The sequence below is a fragment of the Chiloscyllium punctatum genome, chromosome 39, assembly GCF_047496795.1.
Source record: "Chiloscyllium punctatum isolate Juve2018m chromosome 39, sChiPun1.3, whole genome shotgun sequence".
Taxonomy (NCBI): Eukaryota; Metazoa; Chordata; class Chondrichthyes; order Orectolobiformes; family Hemiscylliidae; genus Chiloscyllium; species Chiloscyllium punctatum.
Window position 1 is genome coordinate 57,371,286 of NC_092777.1, and position 21,758 is coordinate 57,393,043.

The following is a 21,758-nucleotide window of genomic DNA, read 5'->3' on the forward strand; positions in this document are numbered from 1 at the left end:
TCCCTCTCCTCCTTCGCGCGCTGCCGCCCTCTCCCTCTCCTTCGCGCGCTGTCGCCCTCCTCCTTTTCCTTCACGCGCTGTCGCCCTCTCCGCCTTCGCGCGCTGTCTCCCTCTCCTTTTCCTTCACGCGCTGTCTCCCTCTCCCTCTCATCCTTCACGCGCTGTCACCCTCCCCTCCTTCACGCGCTGTCGCCCTCCCCTCCTTCGCGCGCTGTCTCACTCTCCTCCTTCGCGCGCTGTCGCCCTCCCCTCCTTCGCGCGCTGTCGCCCTCCCCCTCCTTCGCGCGCTGTCGCCCTCCCCTCCTTCGCGCGCTGTCGCCCTCCCCTCCTTCGCGCGCTGTCGCCCTCCCCTCCTTCGCGCGCTGTCTCCCTCCCCTCCTTCGCGCGCTGTATCCCCTCCCCTCCTTCGCGCGCTGTCGCCCTCCCCTCCTTCGCGCGCTGTCTCCCTCTCCCTCCCCTCCTTCGCGCGCTGTCTCCCTCTCCCTCCCCTCCTTCGCGCGCTGTCTCCCTCTCCCTCCCCTCCTTCGCGCGCTGTCTCCCTCTCCCTCCCCTCCTTCGCGCGCTGTCTCCCTCTCCCTCCCCTCCTTCGCGCGCTGTCTCCCTCTCCCTCCCCTCCTTCGCGCGCTGTCTCCCTCTCCCTCCCCTCCTTCGCGCGCTGTCTCCCTCTCCCTCCCCTCCTTCGCGCGCTGTCTCCCTCTCCCTCCCCTCCTTCGCGCGCTGTCGCCCTCCCCTCCTTCGCGCGCTGTCTCCCTCTCCCTCCCCTCCTTCGCGCGCTGTCTCCCTCTCCCTCCCCTCCTTCGCGCGCTGTCGCCCTCCCCTCCTTCGCGCGCTGTCGCCCTCCCCTCCTTCGCGCGCTGTCGCCCTCCCCTCCTTCGCGCGCTGTCGCCCCTCCCCTCCTTCGCGCGCTGTCGCCCTCCCCTCCTTCGCGCGCTGTCGCCCTCCCCTCCTTCGCGCGCTGTCGCCCTCCCCTCCTTCGCGCGCTGTCGCCCTCCCCTCCTTCGCGCGCTGTCGCCCTCCCCTCCTTCGCGCGCTGTCGCCCTCCCCCTCCTTCGCGCGCTGTCGCCCTCCCCCTCCTTCGCGCGCTGTCGCCCTCCCCCTCCTTCGCGCGCTGTCTCCCTCCCCTCCTTCGCGCGCTGTCGCCCCTCCCCCTCCTTCGCGCGCTGTCTCCCTCTCCCTCCCCTCCTTCGCGCGCTGTCTCCCTCTCCCCTCCCCCTCCTTCGCGCGCTGTCGCCCTCCCCTCCTTCGCGCGCTGTCTCCCTCTCCTCCTTCGCGCGCTGTCGCCCTCCTCTCGGGTGTCGCTCTCTTCGCGCGCTGTCGCCCTCTCCTCCTTCGCGCGCTGTCGCCCTCTCGCTCTCCTTCGCGCGCTGTCGCCCTCTCGCTCTCCTTCGCGCGCTGTCGCCCCTCTCGCTCTCCTTCCGCGCGCTGTCGCCCTCTCGCTCTCCTTCGCGCGCTGTCGCCCTCTCGCTCTCCTTCCGCGCGCTGTCGCCCTCTTCGCTCTCCTTCGCGCGCTGTCGCCCTCGTCGCTCTCCTTCGCGCGCTGTCGCCCTCTCTCGCTCTCCTTCGCGCGCTGTCGCCCTCTTCGCTCTCCTTCGCGCGCTGTCGCCCCTCTCGCTCTCCTTCGCGCGCTGTCGCCCTCTCGCTCTCCTTCGCGCGCTGTCGCCCTCTCGCTCTCCTTCGCGCGCTGTCGCCCTCTCGCTCTCCTTCGCGCGCTGTCGCCCTCTCGCTCTCCTTCGCGCGCTGTCGCCCTCTCGCTCTCCTTCGCGCGCTGTCGCCCTCTCGCTCTCCTTCGCGCGCTGTCGCCCTCTCGCTCTCCTTCGCGCGCTGTCGCCCTCTCGCTCTCCTTCGCGCGCTGTCGCCCTCTCGCTCTCCTTCGCGCGCTGTCGCCCTCTCGCTCTCCTTCGCGCGCTGTCGCCCTCTCGCTCTCCTTCGCGCGCTGTCGCCCTCTCGCTCTCCTTCGCGCGCTGTCGCCCTCTCGCTCTCCTTCGCGCGCTGTCGCCCTCTCGCTCTCCTTCGCGCGCTGTCGCCCTCTCGCTCTCCTTCGCGCGCTGTCGCCCTCTCGCTCTCCTTCGCGCGCTGTCGCCCTCTCGCTCTCCTTCGCGCGCTGTCGCCCTCTCGCTCTCCTTCGCGCGCTGTCGCCCTCTCGCTCTCCTTCGCGCGCTGTCGCCCTCTCCCTCTCCTTCGCGCGCTGTCGCCCTCTCCCTCTCTGGCGCTATGTGCGCTTCGCGCGCCGGTCTCCCTCGCCCTCGCCCTCTGCTTCGCGCCCGGTCTCCCTCGCCCTCGCCCTCTGCTTCGCGCCCGGTCTCCCTCGCCCTCTCTCTCTCTCTCTCTATCTCGTGGTCTCTCTTGATATTGCCTGCTGGTGGATTGTGTTTTACCTATGGTCTGATCAGAGGGAGAATTTGAACTGTTGGAGAGGGTCTGTAAGGTGTAGTCCTTGTTCTCGATCTGGTTAGCCTGAGGTTAGGAGCTGACACAATGGAGCTGTCCCTGGTGTGATTAGAGTTTGCTAACGGGGGAACTTCCTGTTTCCAACTGGCCCATTGTTACCCCAACAGCTAATAACCATCAGAAATGTCAGGAAAAGAATTCCCCATCACAAGAGTTCAAATCTTGTTAACAGTGCACTCAACTTTAGCTGTGAAATACAATTGAACAGAAATAATCTTGGCAGGATGTGCATGGGGCACGTGGGTCCTGGCCCTTGACCCCTTGACACCTGCCCTTTACATGCTCTTACTGCTTATTTAGTTTAATATAGGGCAGTTGTTTGAATAATCACTTCATAAGCAATTATTTATAGAAAGATCTCGATCAGCTACAGCAGCGAGAGATGGAGCTGTGTTTGGTGACAGCAGCAACTCCCTCTTCTCACTGAAAATCAACTTTGACAAACCAATAATGACAGCTGTAAGGATGCAGCAAATCAGCTCTGACACTTTCTGCAACCGATCAGCAAAAATCAGGCGACTGAGTGTCAGCTGCTAAATATTAAAGAGCACCCCTTTCTTTCATCTTCCTTTGGTAAGGTGTGTTCCAATCCCCCTCTCATGCTACCCACTTACCCTGTGTTTTCCCTGCTTCCCCCCCCCCCCCCCCCCCCCCCCCACCTCTCTCTCATGCTTGCTGCTTCCTCTCTTGTCCATCTGTTCTCTTGTGTGCTCTCTCTTGAGTTCTCATTCTCTCTCCTGTGCTCTCACTCTTTAGCACATGCACTGTCCCCCTCTCTTTGCTCTCTGAACCATGAGTACACAGGCTGACACTGGTGCACTTCTCCAGTAGTACTTGACTTGCTTGATAACTCCGAGAACTGAGCTATTCCAACATATCTTTATTACACAGCAATGCTGTGGATTAGAACACATGGAGACGAGGGAAGCTGAGAGTGTGAGGAGAGGTCCCTCCTGATATCAGCTGTGCTGTTACGGGGAATGCTATCTCTGTTGCTGCATCACCCAGACGGGTCTGTACGAAGACAGCAAGGGATAGGATGCATTTAAATACTCATTGGATAAACGTATGGATGAAAATGGAATAGTGTAGGTTAGATGGGTTTCAGATTGGTTCCACAGGTCGGCACAACATTGAGGGCCGAAGGGCCTGTACTGCGCTGTAATGTTCTATGTTCTAAGGATGCCTCCTGTCTGTCTCCTGCCCTCCTCTGTCCACTGTCATGGGCAGGTGCCTGCTGGGAGGAGGAATTCTGCTGTTTCTGTCTTTTTTTGCAAATCAAGCAATTATTTGAAATCATCCAACCTTTCAAATCTTGGGTTTCCAATTAGATTTTGAGGTTGAAATCTCCAGGAAAAAGGAAGATGCTTCAAAGTCTGTGTTTTCTGAATGTTTTGAACCTTGTCTTGAACAGTGTCTAATGCATTTGCCACATGTAGCTCGGTGTGAATCCAGATGTTGCTGGAGGTCGGTTAGTTGAGTTGGCCGGATGGCAGGTTTGCAATGTAGATTGATACCAACAGCGTGGGCTCAATTCCCACACCGGCTGAAGTTACCATGAAGGACTCTCTTTCTCAGTGTTTCCTTTTACCTAAGGCATAGTGACTTTCAGATTAAATTGCCAGTTGTCTCTCTCTAATAACAGGGTAGCCCTATGGTCTGGTAGAAATACAGTGACTTTACCTTTGTTGCTGATGGGTAATGGGGTGATGTTCTCAGTGAGTGGGTGGTGTCTGACATTAATAGTTGTGGGCATTCCAGCTTTTATGATCACTTCTTGGAGAAAGAAGTGGGTAGAAAATACAGTGTGCAAGAATTTTGTTCTGATTGAGAATGTTTTACTCTTTGTCACTGAAGAATGGGAGATGGACATATTAACATTGTGCACATTTAGGTGTGAGAGAGTATAACATGGTTTCTGCTAACTCTGGTGAATAAGGTTAAGAAGGCGTCAATATTATCTTCCCTAAAAGAAAAAGTTAATTAAATCTGAAATGTCATTGCAACTAGCTGACAGACTGACTCATCTACCTCCCTCCCTTCTTTTGAGCCTCCTCCTCCTCCTTTCTGCAGCTTCTCTCCTATTGCATTCTCCTCCCCTGTGACTAACATGGGGTCACGTCTGGAATCAGTTTTGACTCGCGTTTTTTGTTTTGCCTGTTGTGTTTCAGATCCACGCTCAGACGGTACTGTCCTGTGGTCGCTGTTTCGATGAGGATTATGCGCTCTTCCCCTTCATGTCCCACGCCCTCCGCTTCCTGTGGGCGGACCAGGGAGTCAAACTGGCAGCATCGCGAGGCTACGAGTTTGAGCTGAATGACTCGGCGCATTAGTAAGTTAGTGGTTTCCTGTGTACCTCGACGTTCACTGTGCATTCCATATAATGTACACACGGAAACAGGCCATTCAATCTATCAGGTCCATGTTAGTGTTTATTCTCCTTCCTGTTTAACCCCTCAGCCTATCCGCTTATCTACCTGTTCCTTTCTCCCTCAGGAACTTGTCCAGTTTCCCCTGAAGTATATCGAATGCTATAAATGTGACTGTATACTCTGCCAATGACTCAAGCAAGTCAAATGTTGGTTTATGCTCCAAAGGTTAATATTATTTATAGTTTATAAACCATTGTACAACCACAATTTCAGATATTCATGGGACAAAAGGACTTTCTTATTCATTTCATAGGACTTGGGATTCACTGACTGTACCAGCATTTATTGCCCGTCCCCAGTTGCCTTTGTGGAGGTCGTTGCGCTGCCTTCTTGAACTGCTGCGATCCATGTGCTGTGGGTGGCCACAATGCCCTTAGAGAGGGAATTCCAGGATTTTGACCCAGCGACAGTGACTTGGAGGCAAACCTGAAGGGGGTGGTGTTCCCATATACCTGCTGCCCTTGTCCTTCCAGACAGAAGAGGTCCTGGGTTTGGAAATGCTGTCTGAGGAAAAGAATACTGCAGCTGTTGAAAGGGTACAGAGTACAGCAATCTGAGCAATTGTGGGAATAGGGAGGAATTGGATTATGAAGAGTAATTATGAAAATTGTGGATGTTCCCAATAGAAAACAGAAGGCAGAATGATGACTAAAATCAACTGAAATTAGGATTCAACAACATAGACCATGAATGATTGTTTTCCCATTTCCAGAACAGTCAAACCTGAGGGCACAGCCACCTCAAAGTGGGTAAAGATGAGGCCAGTGCATGCATCCAATATTTTAGGGAGGTGGTGTCTAATCTGTGGAACAGGTTCACAAGGGAAATGGTGGAAGCAGCTAATTTGCCAAAGGCAATACTGAGAGCTTCCTTACACAAACTAATTTAAAACATGGATCCATGGGAAGCATAACAGGTTTGGGAGAAACACGTGACTTTGGACATGTGGGAATTCATCCTCTTCTCATGTTATAGAGAGTCAGTAATAGAGTCATTGATGGAAGTTGGTCACTGTGAATTGTCACCACCCCTGGCTGTTTCACGCTGCTACAATGCAGTGGTCACATAGATCCTGTTCATCACTAACCGCATGCTGCCATCCAACCAGAAGGGTGTCCTGTCTTACTCTGAAATGAGTAATATGGTATGTGAATTTCAATGCCAGTGTAATGCCAGCTTTGTTAGTCATACATCCCAAAGACCGACAGATCGTATCAAACTGCATAACCCTTCAACTGTTCATGCCAAACTGGGTACTGACTGTTTCCATACTTGCCAAAGTCTCAATACCATGTCTAGCATGAGACATGGTTCTACAACTGGGCAACACTTACTGCATAGTTCTGAGTGTGTGGAGAATTACACTGATGATCAATTTAGGATTGTCAGTTGGGCTTGCAGTAAACACACATGTGGTAGAAGCTGCGTATATTTAAATGTAGCTGTTCTTTGTAAACAGGTAGAAAATGTACAATCACTGTGTTTCAACTGAACAAAATGACTGACGGCCACTTGCTGGTTGATTTTCTCTGATTAAGGCATTGACCAATCAGAGGCAATCTGCCTAGTTTAAACTTTAAACACAACCTAGTAGTTAATTGTCAGTCACAGAGTCATACAGCATGGAAATAGACCATTTGGTCCAACTAGTCTGTGCTGACCAAGTTTCCCAATCTGAATTAGTCCCGCTTGGCTGTGTTTGGCCCATATCTCTCTAAACCTTTCCTATCCATTTACCTATCCAAATGTCTTTTAAATATTGTCACTATACTTCCTACTACAACTTCCTCTGGAAGCTCATTCCACATAGGAAGCAGTCTGTGTAAAACACATTGCCCCTCAGGTCCTTTTTAAATCTTTCTCCTATCGCCTTTTAAATATGCCTTCTAGTTTTGAAGTTGGCCATCCTATGGAAAAGACCTTTGTTATTCACCTTATCTATACCCTCACGATTTTATAAATCTCTATAAGGTCACCAGTCAACCTCCTATGCTCCAGTGAAAGAAGTCCCAGCCACTCCTCAGAACTCAAACATGTCATTCCTGGTAATCTTTTCTGAACCCTCTCCAGTTAATAATATCCTTTCTATAGCAGGGTGATCACAACGGGCACAGCATTCTAAAACTGACCTCACCGATGTCCTTTACCACCACAACATGACATTCTAACTATTAAACTCAAAAGTCTGTGAAATGAAGGCAAGTGTACTAAATGCCGCCTTAACCACCCAATCTACCTGTGATGCAAATTTGAAAGAACCACGTACCTGAATCCCCATGAGTCTTGTTTGACAACACAACAGGCTTCCCCTATTGAATTCCACTAGTTACATCCTTAAATAATTCCAATAGATTAGTGTATGATTTCCCTTTTGTAAATACATATGTTCTGTGAGTAATTCTACCACTGTTTTCTAAGTGGTCCTCTACGAAGTCCTTGACAATGGACTCTAGCATCTTCTCTGATACCAACATCAGACTCACTGGTCTGTAATTCCTTATTTGCTCTCTCTTTTCTCTCCCCCCCCCCCCCCCCCCCTTTTAATAGCAGGATTACTTTGGATAATCTGTAGACTTAATGGTAAGATCCTACGTTGTGTTGCTGAACAAAGAGATCTTGGAGTGCAGGTTCATAGCTCCTTGAAAGTGGAGTCGCAGGTAAATAGGATAGTGAAGAAGGTGTTTGGTATCCTTTCCTTTATTGGTCAGAGTACTGAGTACAGAGTTGGGAGGTCTGTAGCAGCTATACAGGACATTGGTTCAGCCACTGTTGGAATATTGCGTGTAATTCTGCTCTCCATCCTATCGGAAAGATGTTGTGAAACTTGAAAGGGTTCAGAAAAGATTTACAAGGATGTTGCCAGGGTTGGAGGATCTGAGCTATAGGGAGAGGCTGAACAGGCTGGGGCTATTTTCCCTGGAGAGTCGGAGGCTGAGAGTTGACCTTATAGAGGTTTACAAAGTTATGAGGGGCATGGATAGGATAAATAGGCAAAGCCTTTTCCTTGGGGTGGGGGAGTCCAGAACTAGAGGGCATAGGTTTAGGGTGAGAGGGGAAAACTTAAAAGAGACCTAAGGGGCAACCTTTTTGCATAGAGGGTGGTATGGGTATGGAATGAGCTGCCAGAGGAAGTGGTGGAGTCTGCTACAATTGCAACATTTAAAAGGCATTTGGATGGGTATATGAATAGGAAGAGTTTGGAGAGATATGGGCCAAGTGCTGGCAGATGGGATTAGATTGGGTTGGGATATCTGGTCAGCATGGACAGGTTGGACTGAAGGGTCTGTTTCCATGCTGTACATCTCTGTAACTCTATAACTCTGAATGTTCCAGAGTCTAAAGAACCTTGGAAGATGACCACCAATGCATCCACTACTTCTAGACCCACTTCCTTAGGTACTGTCAGATGTAGATTATGCGGCCGTGAGGAATTATGAGCCTTCAATACCATCAATTTCTCCAACACTACTTCTGTATGAATACAAGTTTGCTTCAGTTCCTCCCTTACTAACCTCTGTGTTCACCATATTTGTGTCGCCCTTCTGTCTTCACAAGGGAGAATGTGGGGTTGGCTGGAGGGGGAACCAGGTGGGTGGAGACTGTGCAGGAGAGTGGGGATTGTGCTGGATAAGGGGTGGCGGATCAGTCAGGAGGCAACCATGCTGGTGGGGTCCGTGTAGATGCATGTGGACTGAAGGGTTCAGGATGGTGCTGATATTCCATTCTTCAGAAAAATAATGACTCAGTCTATCCAAAATTATAAGCTGTGTCTTTAATTGATTTTCAGGATGTGATTAATATTGAATTATAATTCCGGATGTTTAAGTAACTTGCATCTTGTAGATGAGTCAATTTCCTTTTTACGAATTATGATGTAAATATGATATGTAGATTATGTCTTGTTTCAACTTTACACAAATTAGTCAAACTAGCAGCATCATTAACCTCCACATTAAGAAATCTCGTGCCTGGACTTCAGGGTTGTGTTATGTGGAGAGATTGCACAAGTTAGGCTTGTTTTTGTTTCTAGAATTTAGAAGGTGATTTGATGAACGTGTTCAAGGTATTTACTTGAGAGAGAAACTATTTCCATTGGTAGGTGATTTAGAACTGGGGGCATAGTCTGAGAACTAGGGTCAGATTGTTCAGGAGAGATGTTAGGAAGCACTTCTACACACACAGTGTGGAGGATGTTTGGAATTCTCTTCCACAAAACAAAAGGATTCTGTTAATTTTATCTTCGTTTTAAAACTTTGTTAAGCAGAGGTATTAAGAGATATAGGCCAAAGGTATATGGAGTTAGGTTACAGATCAGCCATGATCTCATTGAATGGTGGAACAGGCTGGAAGGGCTGAATGGTCTACTTCTATTCCTATGCTCCTTCACCCGGTCTTTCTACAATGTGGTTGACTGTTTCACAACGATAACACAACAGTTTGTACAAATATAGTGCCTTTGATGGAAGAAAGTATGGTCTGAGTGTCACAGGAGTCTTGTGGAGCAAACTTGGACCGTGGCGCAGTATTGGTAATGAGGACGGGTGACAAAATGCTTGATCAAAGAGGTGGGTTTCAAGGAACGTCTCACAGGAGGAACAAAGAAATGGAGAGGCGGAGGGAGGGTCATCCTGAGGATTGGGGTTCTGGCTGTTGAAACCCAGCAACCCCACCCTCCCTGGGGGACGCAGAGAGAGAGGGTGGACAGAGAGAGAGGGTGGACAGAGAGAGAGGGTGGACAGAGAGAGAGGGTGGACAGAGAGAGAGGGGGAACGGGGGTGACAGCGAGGGGAGACAGAGAGAGAGGGGCGACAGAGAGAGGGTGGACAGAGACAAGGGGGCAAAGAGAGGGGCGACAGAGACGGGGGGGGGAAGAGAGAGGGTGGACAGAGAGAAGGGGACAGAGAGAGGTGGAACGGGAGTGACAGCGAGGGGAGACAGAGAGACAGGGGGACAGGGAGGGTAGACTGAGCGAGAGTGGGACAGAGGGAGGGGACAGAGAGAGGGGGGACAGAGAGGGGGGAGTGTTCACTTTCAGTTTACCTTTAGTATAAAAGAGTAGAGAGGCCTTGATAGTCACCAATCTCTTGTCAATAGCTGCAGTGTATGAAGACTGCTGCTAGTGTCCTGCATCATTGAGGAGTGTGAGCTGGGGGTGTGAGGAGGTTACGGAGAATCCAGTGGGATGTGAATGGATGGAGCAGTGGCCAAGAAATGTGAATAGAGCCTCTCACCTGAGGGAAACTGCATAGTGAAAGAAAGTGTTTGGAGAGCCAGGATTTCTCCAGCAGAGTGCAAACGTTGACAAAGCAAAAAAAATTGCACCTGACAGCAATCAACTAACATAGCCCCTCAAGTGAATGCCTGATAGATTATTAGCTGAAAAGGGCTTTGTGTGACATTTCCACAATTTGACTAGTAATTGCTACCTCTGTGTAAAGTTTGCACTGTTAATTTGCCTGACGTTTTGTGTTTCTTTTTAACACACAGTGCACTAATTGCTGGCTTTGACATTAACTCTCAGCTGTGGAGGTATAAGGTCGGATTAGCTGTAACCAATGACAGCTTTCTATCTAGTTGGCGTGCTGAAGTAATGAGTGTCATTATACTGAGTCAGACACAATCAGAGCTAATGGAGGTGAGAGCCAAGTGTTGGGAGCATAGTGTCAGGTTAGCCTCAGTGAAACCTGGGGGAGGAAGTCAGGCCAACCTGGTGATGAGCTGTCTGTCTAACTACAAAGAGGAAAGACCCTTTTAAACTATTAAAGGTTGCTCACTTTGTGAAGGGATATTTTTTCAGTTCCTTCTCCTGGCTTACATTTGCTTAAGGTGATTAGTGTAGAAGTTGATGATGTTCAGACAATGCTGGATTAGTCATTGACTTTTCAAAGCTGGTTATCAACAAAGTTGCACCTCAGATGTGAGGGAAAACTAACCAAACTTTTAACGCTTGTCTGATGAGATTTTCTCTCAACGTGTTTTCAGTGAAGAGTCTCGCCACTGAAGGCTGGGACTGTGTTTATTTATTGTCCCTCTGCTAAGGTGTTGTTGCCATATCTTAGGGTAAGAGGAGTCTAAAAGTAGAATGGGCAAAAGAACAATGGGGAGGGGGGGGGGAGAAAAAGTGGGAGGAAACCAAGACCTCAGTCTGCCTTTATCTATAACCAGGAACATCACTCGTGAATTGGGCCCTCAGGCACTTGGGATGTTGCCGTTTAGCAAAAGTAATTGATTAGTAATAGCTTTACTCCATCCTCTTTAGAGAAGGACCAGTCATTACCACGTGGTTGTGAGGAGTTGGACAGTACAAAACTAAACTGTAATTCTGGATTTTAACCCACACCTCGTAACCACACCAAACTAATAAATATGATTTTGACTCTATTTATTCTGCATTCCCTCAAAAATAACATATTCTACTAGAGACTGCTTGTGTTAATGTGCTGCTTAATATTCCTGTTCATCTGCAAAAGTTCTCAATCCCATCTGTTCTCACATACAATATTCAGTCATCGGGATTTATTTATCAAGTTTATTTTGATGCATTGGTGATTAGTTTTCAGTTTAATTTGACCACTGAATGTGATCATTTCTGTGAGAGGCTGGGAGTGTGCAGCTAAAGTAAGAACCTGACAGTTTGCAGAAGGCTGTGGTTACACTTCGGCAGAAGACAAATGACCGTCACGATGTTGTGATTCAGTAATATCCTTTTCTTTGTAAAGCTTTTTTAAAATTCATTTTGGAGTGAACAACTAAACTTTACTATGGCCTTTGTTGAGTGGCTCCAGCACGAGTATCATACGTACAAAATCAGAGAGAGAGACTTTCATTTATATAGTGCCTTTCCTGACTTCAGGACATTTCAAATTTCTTCACCACCAATCAAGTTCTGTTTCAAAGTGCAAACGTGATTGTAACATGGGAGATGTGGGATTGCAAGTACAGATCTGTGTGTGCAGTATCTGTACTGGTATTTCAGAACCACCTGAAGATGTACAGTCTGAGTTCACACAGGCTGAGCCACTCCATTCACCACTGTCCAAAATGATGATGACTTCTAATAACCCTGACTCAGCAGCTTGAGGACCACCCACTGATTAGATTCCTTACAGTGTGGAAACGGGCCCTTTGGCCCAACCAGGCCACACCGACCCTCCAAACAGTAACCCGCCCAGACACATTTCCCTCTGACAATTGCATCTAACACTTTGAGCAATTTACCTGGCGATTGACACCAAACATCATTTCAACTTTACCAACAAATCTTTAGTTCTGTGAAAACTTTGGTTTTAACTTGCAGGCTTGTCTCCCCATTTCCTCCCAACCCCCAACTGAGTGTGGATCAGGCTTATGCTTGTTGATATAACCTGGCACTAAATGAATCTGTAGAGAATTAAGTGCATGAAATCATCGGTTAACATAGTGAAGTCAAACACAATCCTCTTTATTTTATGAATGTAGTTTAATAAAGATATAATTTTGAAGTGATGAAAGGAACTTCCATTCCAACATCCTGAAGGTAAAACATACCTTTTAAATCAAATTAAATCAGACATTTTAATAATATCCCTAGACTCTGATTGTTTTGCTCTCCTTTTATTTTCTGAATCTTTTGATGTGGTTGTCTGTTTTGCAGAGAGGTGTGCGGCAATGTGTTGTTTTACATGAACCTGTTATCATGTATTATGATGTTATTAGTTTTTAGAACTGTATCTGCCACTGTCTGTATTGTGAGCCCAGTTGCAATTCCTGAAGAGTCACTGTATCAGTATCAACAATTTGTTTTTCTATCAAGCTGTTAATGTAGCAAGAGCCCAGCAACCCAGGTGTGTGTTCAACACAATGTTAACCTTCAGCACGGGAATTGGCCTGAATGTATCCTGGATAAAAGTCTTCCTGCTGCTTTAATTATTAGAAGTGGGAGGCAGTTCTGAATAAAAGTTTGGATGGGGGTCTGACTCTGACAGGGTTCCATGTATATGTATAAATAGTTACAGACAGGCAAGGTTTGTGAAGGTTTGTAGCTCAGGTTGAGGTTTAGGGTGTAGGTTTGCTCGCTGAGCTGTAGGTTTGATATCCAGACGTTTCGTTACCCGGCTAGGTAACATCATCAATGGCGACTTCCACAAAAAGACACGACCCTCTCTCCCTCGTAGCCCTACACACGGATTTTAAAAAAGCCACCATTTCGACTGGAACAACACATCTATCCTGGGACAGGTTAAGCAAAGACATGCCAGAGAATTCCTAGAGGCCTGGCACTCCAACCACAACGCCATAAACAAACACATAGACCTAGATGCCATCTATTAACCCCTCAGAAAACGAACAGGAAATGACATCACCACAAACCCCAGGAACCCCATCCAGGAGAAAGATATAAATAGAAAGCAGGAGACAACCACTTCCCTTCACTTGGAGGTCACCACTGATGATGTTACCTAGCCAGGATATCAAACCTACAACTCAGTGAGCAAACCTACACCCTAAAGTTACAGACAGGGTTGGGAAATAGGGAGGGGATAAGTATTATATATATTGGAGAAAAAGATGTCAACAACTTGAGGTTACCAAGCAGGATCTGATATTTCATTAACGTGCTCGTCACCTTGGGATAACTGCACTCCGTGTAGATTTCCCAGTGGGCACTCTGCTGATTGGGTTAAAGTGAGTGTCTCTCGTAATGAGAAGAGTAAAGTAGATTGTTATTTTACTGAAGTACTTTGGAGACAATAGAGATCTCTTTACACGTGCCAAGAACCAGCTGTTTATGTCCAAATTGGACGTGGCTTAACTTATTTAGAGGGACATTTTTGAGGACTCTTGTGGCACTGTGGTAATGTCCCAACCTCTGGTCCGCGAGGCCCAGATTCAACACCCATCTGTTCCAGACCTGTGTAGTAGTAATATGTCTGAACAGACTGATTAACTGAAATTATCTAAAGGGCCCCCATCTCCATCAGACAGTTTAATGTCAAGATTAGACACTAACGTCTCTTCCACCCAGCAAGAGTAACGGGCTTGAATGCACGTTGCACTGTGCCAAAGCCCCTTCAGCAGTACCGAGAACATACTCTCTCCTTGGGATTTAGCAGCTGCCATGTCTCAAGTGGTCAATGGTGAAACAGCCTATTCTTCCAGTTGTTTGGTGGTGACATCCCATTGGCAGGTGGAGATTCTGCAGCCGCACCCTCCTTGTACCACCTTGGTCAAGACTACAAACAAAATTCAGTTCATCAACAAATGGCTAGAGGCACTGGATACTGCAAAAGGCTGTGGGCCCTGCCAACATTCCAGCAATAGTACTGAAGACCTGTGCTCCAGAACATGCCACACCATTGAACCAAGCTGTTCTAGTACAGTTACAACATGGCATCTGCAATGTCTAGGAAGGATCTTAGGCCCAACTATCTTTAGCTGCTTCATCAATGACCTTCCCTCTATTATGAAGTCAGAAGTGGGGATGTTCATTGATGATTGCACAATGTTCTCCACCGTTTGTGACTCCTCAGACATTGATGCACTTGGTGTTCATGTTTAGCAAGACCTGGACAATTTCCAGGTTTAGCTGATAAGTTCTTTATGTCATGTTATCAAAGCTGATAAGTGGTAACATCTGTGCCAGGCAATGACGAGTGAATCCAACCATCATCTATTGAAATCCAATGCCATTGCCATCACTCAATCCAACACTATGAACATCCTGGGGTTACCATTGCCCAGAAACTGAACTGGACTAAGCATATAAACATTTTTAACTACAAGAACAGAACACAGGCTCGGAATTCTATGCTGAGTAACTTGTTTCTGGTTCTCCAAAGTCTGCCCACCATCTACAGGGCGCAAGTCAGGAATGCAGACAGTTTCCAGCACTTCAGAAGTTTGAGAACATCCAGGACAAAGCAGCCTGCTGGATTGACATCACATCCATGCTTTCGACAATTTTACTCCCTCTGCCACAGATGACCTCAACAGTGGTGTGTGCCATCTACAAGGCCCCTTGGATAGTACCTTTCAAATGTATAACTTCTACCGACTGGAAGAACAAGGAGAGCAGATACATGGGAACACTGCCTGCAAGTTTTTCTCCAACTGCATGCCAACCTTGCTTGGAAATATTTCACAGCTCCTTCAGCATTGCAGGATTCCCAAATCCTGGAATTACTATTCGATCAGCAACCTACACCACCACAGCAGTTCAAGAGGGCAGCTCACCATCACCTTTTTATCCAGAGCAATTGTGGATGGGCCATAGACATAGGCAACAATGCCTACATTTGCAGGTTTGAAACAGCAGCTGAGCCCCAGGTGGACACAGGAAGCACTTGGGTGGCAAAGTGCAGCATTCCCACAGATCCTGGGAATCAATGACCCAAAACCGTCCAAAGTGGAGAGGGAGCATTTGGGAAGGCATCGAGCACCTCGAGATTGATGGAAGCCGGACGAAAACTGCGAAATGAGCGTGCTGCCTCACCAACACCGCACCCACCCCCCCCTTCCTGTGACCATCACTGCTCCAAGTGTAACAGAGCCTGGGGTAGCCCCATCAGTCTATACAGCCTACAGATCTACAGACTCCCCTGAGAGTGGAAGAGAGTCATCCTCATGTACAAGAGACTGCCAATGATGACATATACGCTAATAGCAAAATAGTCTCAGGCTGAATTACCGCAACTCACTCCCATTTGTGAAAGCAGTTTACAAAGCTCCATCACAGCACATATGAGAATACTGCAGTGTTTTAATGACAGGTCCTTTGAATGTGGCCTAACCTTGTTATACAATGAGTAAAGCATTAGTAAATTCTGAACTCTCCTGATTAATACAGAGTTGATTGAAGCTCAAGCTTAAGAGGTCTCAAGTGATACAGCTTTCGTATTGTTTTCAGTATAATCTGAGCACATTCTGCTTGTTTTAACCTTTTGTGACCTCTCCAGTCACATTCGCTGCAGACAGCAATGTATCAACCAGGATCAGAAAGGGAGCAGAGGGAGAGGAGGAGATGAGAGAGAAAGAGAACAGGAATGGGGACAAGGACAGAAAATGGAAGAAAGCATCGGAGGTTGGGGAAATGTGGTATGGTGAGGGAAAGCATGAGGCACCTTCTAATTGATGACTAATGTTGAATGGTGCAGTTTATATCTGATGAAGGGCTTTTGACCGAAACGTTGATTTTCCTGCTCCTCGGATGCTGCCTGATCTGCTGTGCTTTTCCAGCACCACTCTAATCTTGACAGTTTATATATGTGTCAACAAAATGGTAGATTGAATTATTCCTAAAAGGATCATTCACCCATAATGTGAATTAACTACCTGATACAACACTTTGTTTGAATAACGCATTGTGAAGACTTGAGGCATGCCCTCTACCAATGCCTTCATTAAGCCTGTCAAACTTCCTCTGCGTAGATCATGGGCAGTGAGTCAGCCTGTAGTGTACTGGTGTGCATGACTTACCCGGGCAGTGAGACAGGCCACAGTGTGTGTGACTTTCCCAGACTGTACTGTGTCTGGGCTTCCCAGGCAGTAAGAATAGGAAACTCAACTAACCTATTGAGCAGGCTCCCAATAGTGAAAGGTAATGCCTGATATCAATCCTTCTCATTTATATTGGAACCTTTTGGAATCCAGTGCACGCTTGATACGAGACATGGCATGTGTGAAGTGTGATTAAAGGAGGATGTTATATTGGATCTATGTCTTGAAGCTCTCTAGCACTGTGGGATTTCTCTCTCCTCCTGCCATGGACTAATCAATGGGGATTAATCATTGTAATTAGTCAACAATTCCATTCTCAATATGTTATCTGTCTGTTGAGATGCTGAAAGACAAGTCAGATGCACTTTGATTTTCTTTATCAATCCCTGTTAACCAGTAACCACCCCACTGTACAGCATCAGACCCCCTCCCCACCCTCAGCACATCCCCCAGCATTAACCCTTTGTCCTGTAATAAGAGAGTGTCTCCTTATTCATTCTGTGGTGTTCCTGCCTATTGGAACCATTTCTATTCCACACCCCTTGTCAGTTCAGCGAGAATTAATGTCTATATCAGTATTGGTGAGTCTGCTATCTTTGTACTTGTGAAACTGGCACTCAGTTATTTATCAGGAACAGGGAAGCGTTGAGATACACCTCATTCAAGATGAAGATGTGATTTATTTCATTTTTAAATGAACGATAGTGAGAATCTGATGTCCTCCAATAGGAGGTCATCCACCCCTTCTACTTGGCTCAATCTGTTCTTCAGCTCATTTTCCATCGGGGTTTCCTGACCCATCCTCTCTTCGCCTCACCGACATCTAGCAATCTAGCTCTTGAAATTCTAAATTGTAACCGTCCCCACTCTTGGCCTCAGTCACTTTCTCAGTAGGAGAGAATCACACATTTCCCATTGCTTCCTGACACCACCCTAAAGTGGCTAGGTTTTAATTTTAAGGTGACAATGCTACCTTTTTGTCCTAATCTGTCCCAATAGGATATAGGAGCAGGAGGGTAACGAGCAGTTAAACTGGTGGATGGACTGGCTTGAAACATCACTGTATCTTCCAGCCTCGTGTCTGACCATCGGAATGGTCTTAAAGTGACATGTGTCACTGCTGGGAGACTGAAGGCGTTGACAGCAGAGAAAGTACCTGAACTGTTCAGTGGCCTGAGAGCATCTTTCACTGTCATTCAGGATTTAAACCTTCTGTATCTGACATTTGGCAGACTAATGTGAAGCTGGGAACTTGAATATGCGTGGTGGCTGTCTCCCAGAAGAGCAGCTTGGGGACCTAGTCACCAACTCCAGTCTGCACAAACAGACGTTGCTATCACCACTTGCATCATCAAGGGGGTTACTGGCATGTCCTCGTCCAAGTCTATTTGGAGAGAGTTTGATAGCTAATTCAGAATGACAAGCGGAAGGACACTCTGGCCTCGGAGGATGGGTTTTTAATGAGACAATTGTGAAATTTCACTGTGGTTCACACCTGACTAGTCATTTGTTGCTTAAATGAGGAATGACCTAAAGTAGTGTTCCACTTCTCCTGTGTTTTGAAGATGGTAAAAATACTGTAGCCTGTGGTTTGAACTGGAGCAGCGGGGAGCCAGTGAAGTGAAGTTCGGTTGCCGGTACTGGAGCACCTAGTGATATTTTGTTGTTGCTGCGGACTGGACAATGGGGCCAGCATCAGCTGATCTCAAACAGCAGAGGCTCCACTCAAACCAACATGCTGGTGAAGCTGTCAATCGCACCCTGTTTTGAATCATCATCTTCTGTACTGTTCACCTGGGCATCTGAATGAGTCACTATACGTGATGACCTCTGTCGGTTCAGCCCATCAATCTTGTCCCACTACTTCACTCAAGCATGGATGATCTGTACTCTACCTCAACTCCATTCACCTGTCTTTTATGCAGGCATCTGACAGCCTAATGTGACAAATCTCTCAAAATCAATCTTCCAAATTGTCAATTGAAATTTGGACTGAAGGAATTCCAGGTTTTCACTTTGTCATCTTGTCTTAACTCTTTTTTTTTGAAATTCCAATTTCTTCCTGTAACCTGCACCTCAAAACTAGCAAATCCCTTCCTGCACAGCCTCTAGAGTTTGCCTCTCTGGATAACATTCTTAACCCCGCTTTTGAGTCAGAAGTAGGTCCAAGTCTAACTCTAAAACCCGAGCACTCGCTCTAGTGAGTGCTGCACTGACAGATGCCATCTTGCAAATAGGCGATTGACTTATGATGCAATGGAAGTATCAGGGTTATCCAGTATTTACCCTTCGACCAATAGCAGTAAAACATCTTCCTTTTCATATTGTTGCTTGTGGGATCTCTGCGGAAATTGTCAGCTGAGTTTCCTGCCATTACTGCAGTGACCATTCCTGTTAAAAGTATGCTGTTTGTTGTATAACAGTTTGGGATTTTCTGAGGCCATGAACGATGCTTTATAAATGCAAGTCTTTCTTTCTCTTTTTTGAGAAACAACCAGACCACTGAGAGCACTTGGACCCTTGGCCTTGAGTATTATAAGCTGTAGGAGTGAGAGCAACTGTTTACCATGTCGTCTTGTGTGTTGTGTTAGCTGTGACATCACACCTTAATTACGCCATCCTCCTGCAGCAAAGAATGTTTATATGACCCCTTTAACATTGCCCTGAGGGATATCAGGAGTGCAACTGGGCAAAATCTCTAGCTCTGAGGCAGACAAAGAGATGTCAGGGTTGCAAATGGCATCGACAGCTTGATCCAAAGGGAGAGGATTTCTAAAGTGCACCTTTTAAAGCAGCGGTTTCAGGTAGGGAATTCCAGAGTTTCACCACTTAAGGTTTTTAAAACAGCATCAAGTGGAAGCTATGGATGTGGGTTGTATGTTGTAATTGAGTCAGCAACAGGTTTCATGGCAGCGTCTAAAAGAATTAGGTTAATAAAGTGATTGGATTTGGTGAACTAAAGAGAAATCCTTGGGGCCAGTTGTTTTTTGGAATTTGGAATAAATGTCATTTTCACAGTGAAATTTTTAAAAAATTACCTAACAGCAGACTCACGTGTGAATAGTGCGAGCGCTGAGATACAGTTGACGCCTGCCAGTGCTGGGCCACGCCGCCATGTCACATCTGACTGACATGGTTCGAGTGGCTGTGGAATTGGGTCACCTGTTCGCATGCTCCACACTCCACAAAAAAAATTTCAGGTTTCAAAGTTTTTCGGATTTCTGAATTTCAGATAAGGATTGTGTACCTGTACTGGCATGAACAAGATGGGCTGAATAGCCTGTATCTGTGTTGTAATTCTACATGGTATCTGAGACTCCACTCCCCATATTTCCCAATTTTTATGTGAAGGAGCACTCCATAACTGCTCTGATGTTTCCTGGTTGCACTTTCACCTTCCAACACCTTATTCCACTCATAAACTAGGACATTCCAGAATTTCTAATATTCCTACAGGAATGAGCAGTTTGATTTCATCTTCCATGCCTTTACACTAATTTGTACATCTTACACGATACTTCTCGGTCTCTTCCTTATCAAGCCTCATCTCCTTGAATCTGGGTTTGGGAATTGCTGGTATTCTTGTTGGTCTTTATGGTGACGCAGCCAGCTCCAACCAGTAATGGGGGCAGTGGAGTCTCCTGGATGAGTCCATGTGTTCAGGGTGTTTGCATGGCAACCCATTTACAAAATCAGAATATTGCACATTGAAACAATCTATGGCAGTGCTAGGAATTGTCTTGGAAGATTATGGCTTCAAGTTGAACTTGAGGGCCTGGAGCATATTCTCTCATAACCACTTCCACACAGTACTGAGGGGATGCTTCACTGCCTCAGATGCTGAAAAAGACATCTGTTTTCCTTTCAGGATGGACACGCCCATGGTATTTTGTTTTATTCCTTCACAAGATGTGAGCACGGGCTGGCCAGCATTTCATAGAATTCCTACAGTATGGAAGCGGGTTATTCGGCCCATCGAGTTGACACCCACTCTTTTGAAGAGCATCCCACCTAAACCAACCTTATCCCTGTTACCCTGCATTTTCCATGGCCAAACCACTTAGCCTGCACATCCCGGAATGGTGGAAACCCAAGCAGACACGGGGAGAATGTGCAAACTCCACACAGATTGTCGCCCAAGCTGGAATCAAACCCAGGCAGTGGCAGTGCTAACCACTGACCCACTGTGCTGCCTCATTGCCATTGTCCATGGGATGGTGGTGGTGAGCTGCCTTCTGAAACTGCTGCAGTCCTGAAGATGGGAGTCCAGAACTAGAGGGGCATAGGTTTAGGGTGTGAGGGGAAAGATATAAAAGAGACCTAAGGGGCAACGCTTTCACGCAGAGGGTGGTACGTGTATGGAATGAGCTGCCAGAGGTTGTGGTGGTGGCTGGTACAATTGCAACATTTAAGAGGCATTTGGATGGGTATATGAATAGGAAGGGTTTGGAGGGATATGGGCTGGGTGCTGGCAGGTGGGACTAGATTGGATTGGGATATCTGGTCGGCATGGACAGGTTGGACCGAAGAGTCTGTTTCCATGCTGTACATCTCTATGACTCTATGTCCTGACACCCAGCACGCTGTTAGGGTGGGAGTAACACAATGCTGCCACAGTGACAGAGATGGAACAGCAATACAATTCCATATGGGATGGTGTGTCACTTGGAGGGGACCTTACTGGTGCTTGCGTTTCCGTGTATCTGCTGTCTTTCTAGATAGTTTTAGAAGGTGCTGTCAAACTAAGTACTGGTCCCTAGTGTATCCCTCACCCTGGGAGTGCCAAAACTTTATCCAGTCTCATTGCTGTATGTGGGACCCAACTGTAACACAAACAGTGACTACCTTTGACTATTCAGAGACTGGTTGTAAAACAAGTTTGTGAAAAAGTCCTTTATCTGTGGAAGTTCCATTGTTCTTAATTCTCAATTGCGCTTTTTTAAAAAAAATGCAATTTGTCTTTGTTCTGTGCAGCTTTTTTATGAACATTAATCGAATCACTTCACCAGAATACAAGCCAACACAAACGGATTTACTGAGGGTTCGGCTACGAACGACAGGTGTCATTGAAACTCAGTTCAAGATCAATAACTTGGTAATCCGGTAAGCTTCATCTCTCTGTTTACTGACAGCAAATAGCTCACACATTGATATCCACTGGGCAATCTGAGCCTGGTTTTACAGCAACATCCACAGAACAGTTTGTAACCAAGGGAGACAGCTTTAACGTCAGCGACAGAGCAATGAGAAGGGAGGTTTCTAGATTTTGAGCAGTGAGTTGGTGTGTTTGGGAGTGCATTATCTGATTTTAAAAAGAATGTGAATGAGTACTTGAGACAGATCAAGTGTGCAGGGGTGTACCTATAGAACAGAGAGGAGGTACGGTACTGGGTCTCGGTGTGG

The 21,758-nt window shown here is 47.1% G+C and overlaps 1 protein-coding gene across 4 annotated transcripts in view; it reads left to right on the plus strand.

Moving 5' to 3' along the window:
• Positions 1-21,758, plus strand: part of gnav1 (guanine nucleotide binding protein (G protein) alpha v1) — a 134,936-nt gene that overhangs the window by 66,791 nt on the left and 46,387 nt on the right. For all 4 annotated transcript variants that reach the window (XR_011954851.1, XM_072558785.1, XM_072558787.1 and 1 more), the window contains 2 exons: positions 4,620-4,780; positions 21,330-21,458. Coding sequence is in view for 3 of the 4 variants with exons in the window: in XM_072558785.1 (XP_072414886.1) it covers positions 4,620-4,780; positions 21,330-21,458 (290 nt within the window). In the remaining variant the exon portion in view is untranslated. The remainder of the gene's footprint in view (positions 1-4,619; positions 4,781-21,329; positions 21,459-21,758) is intronic.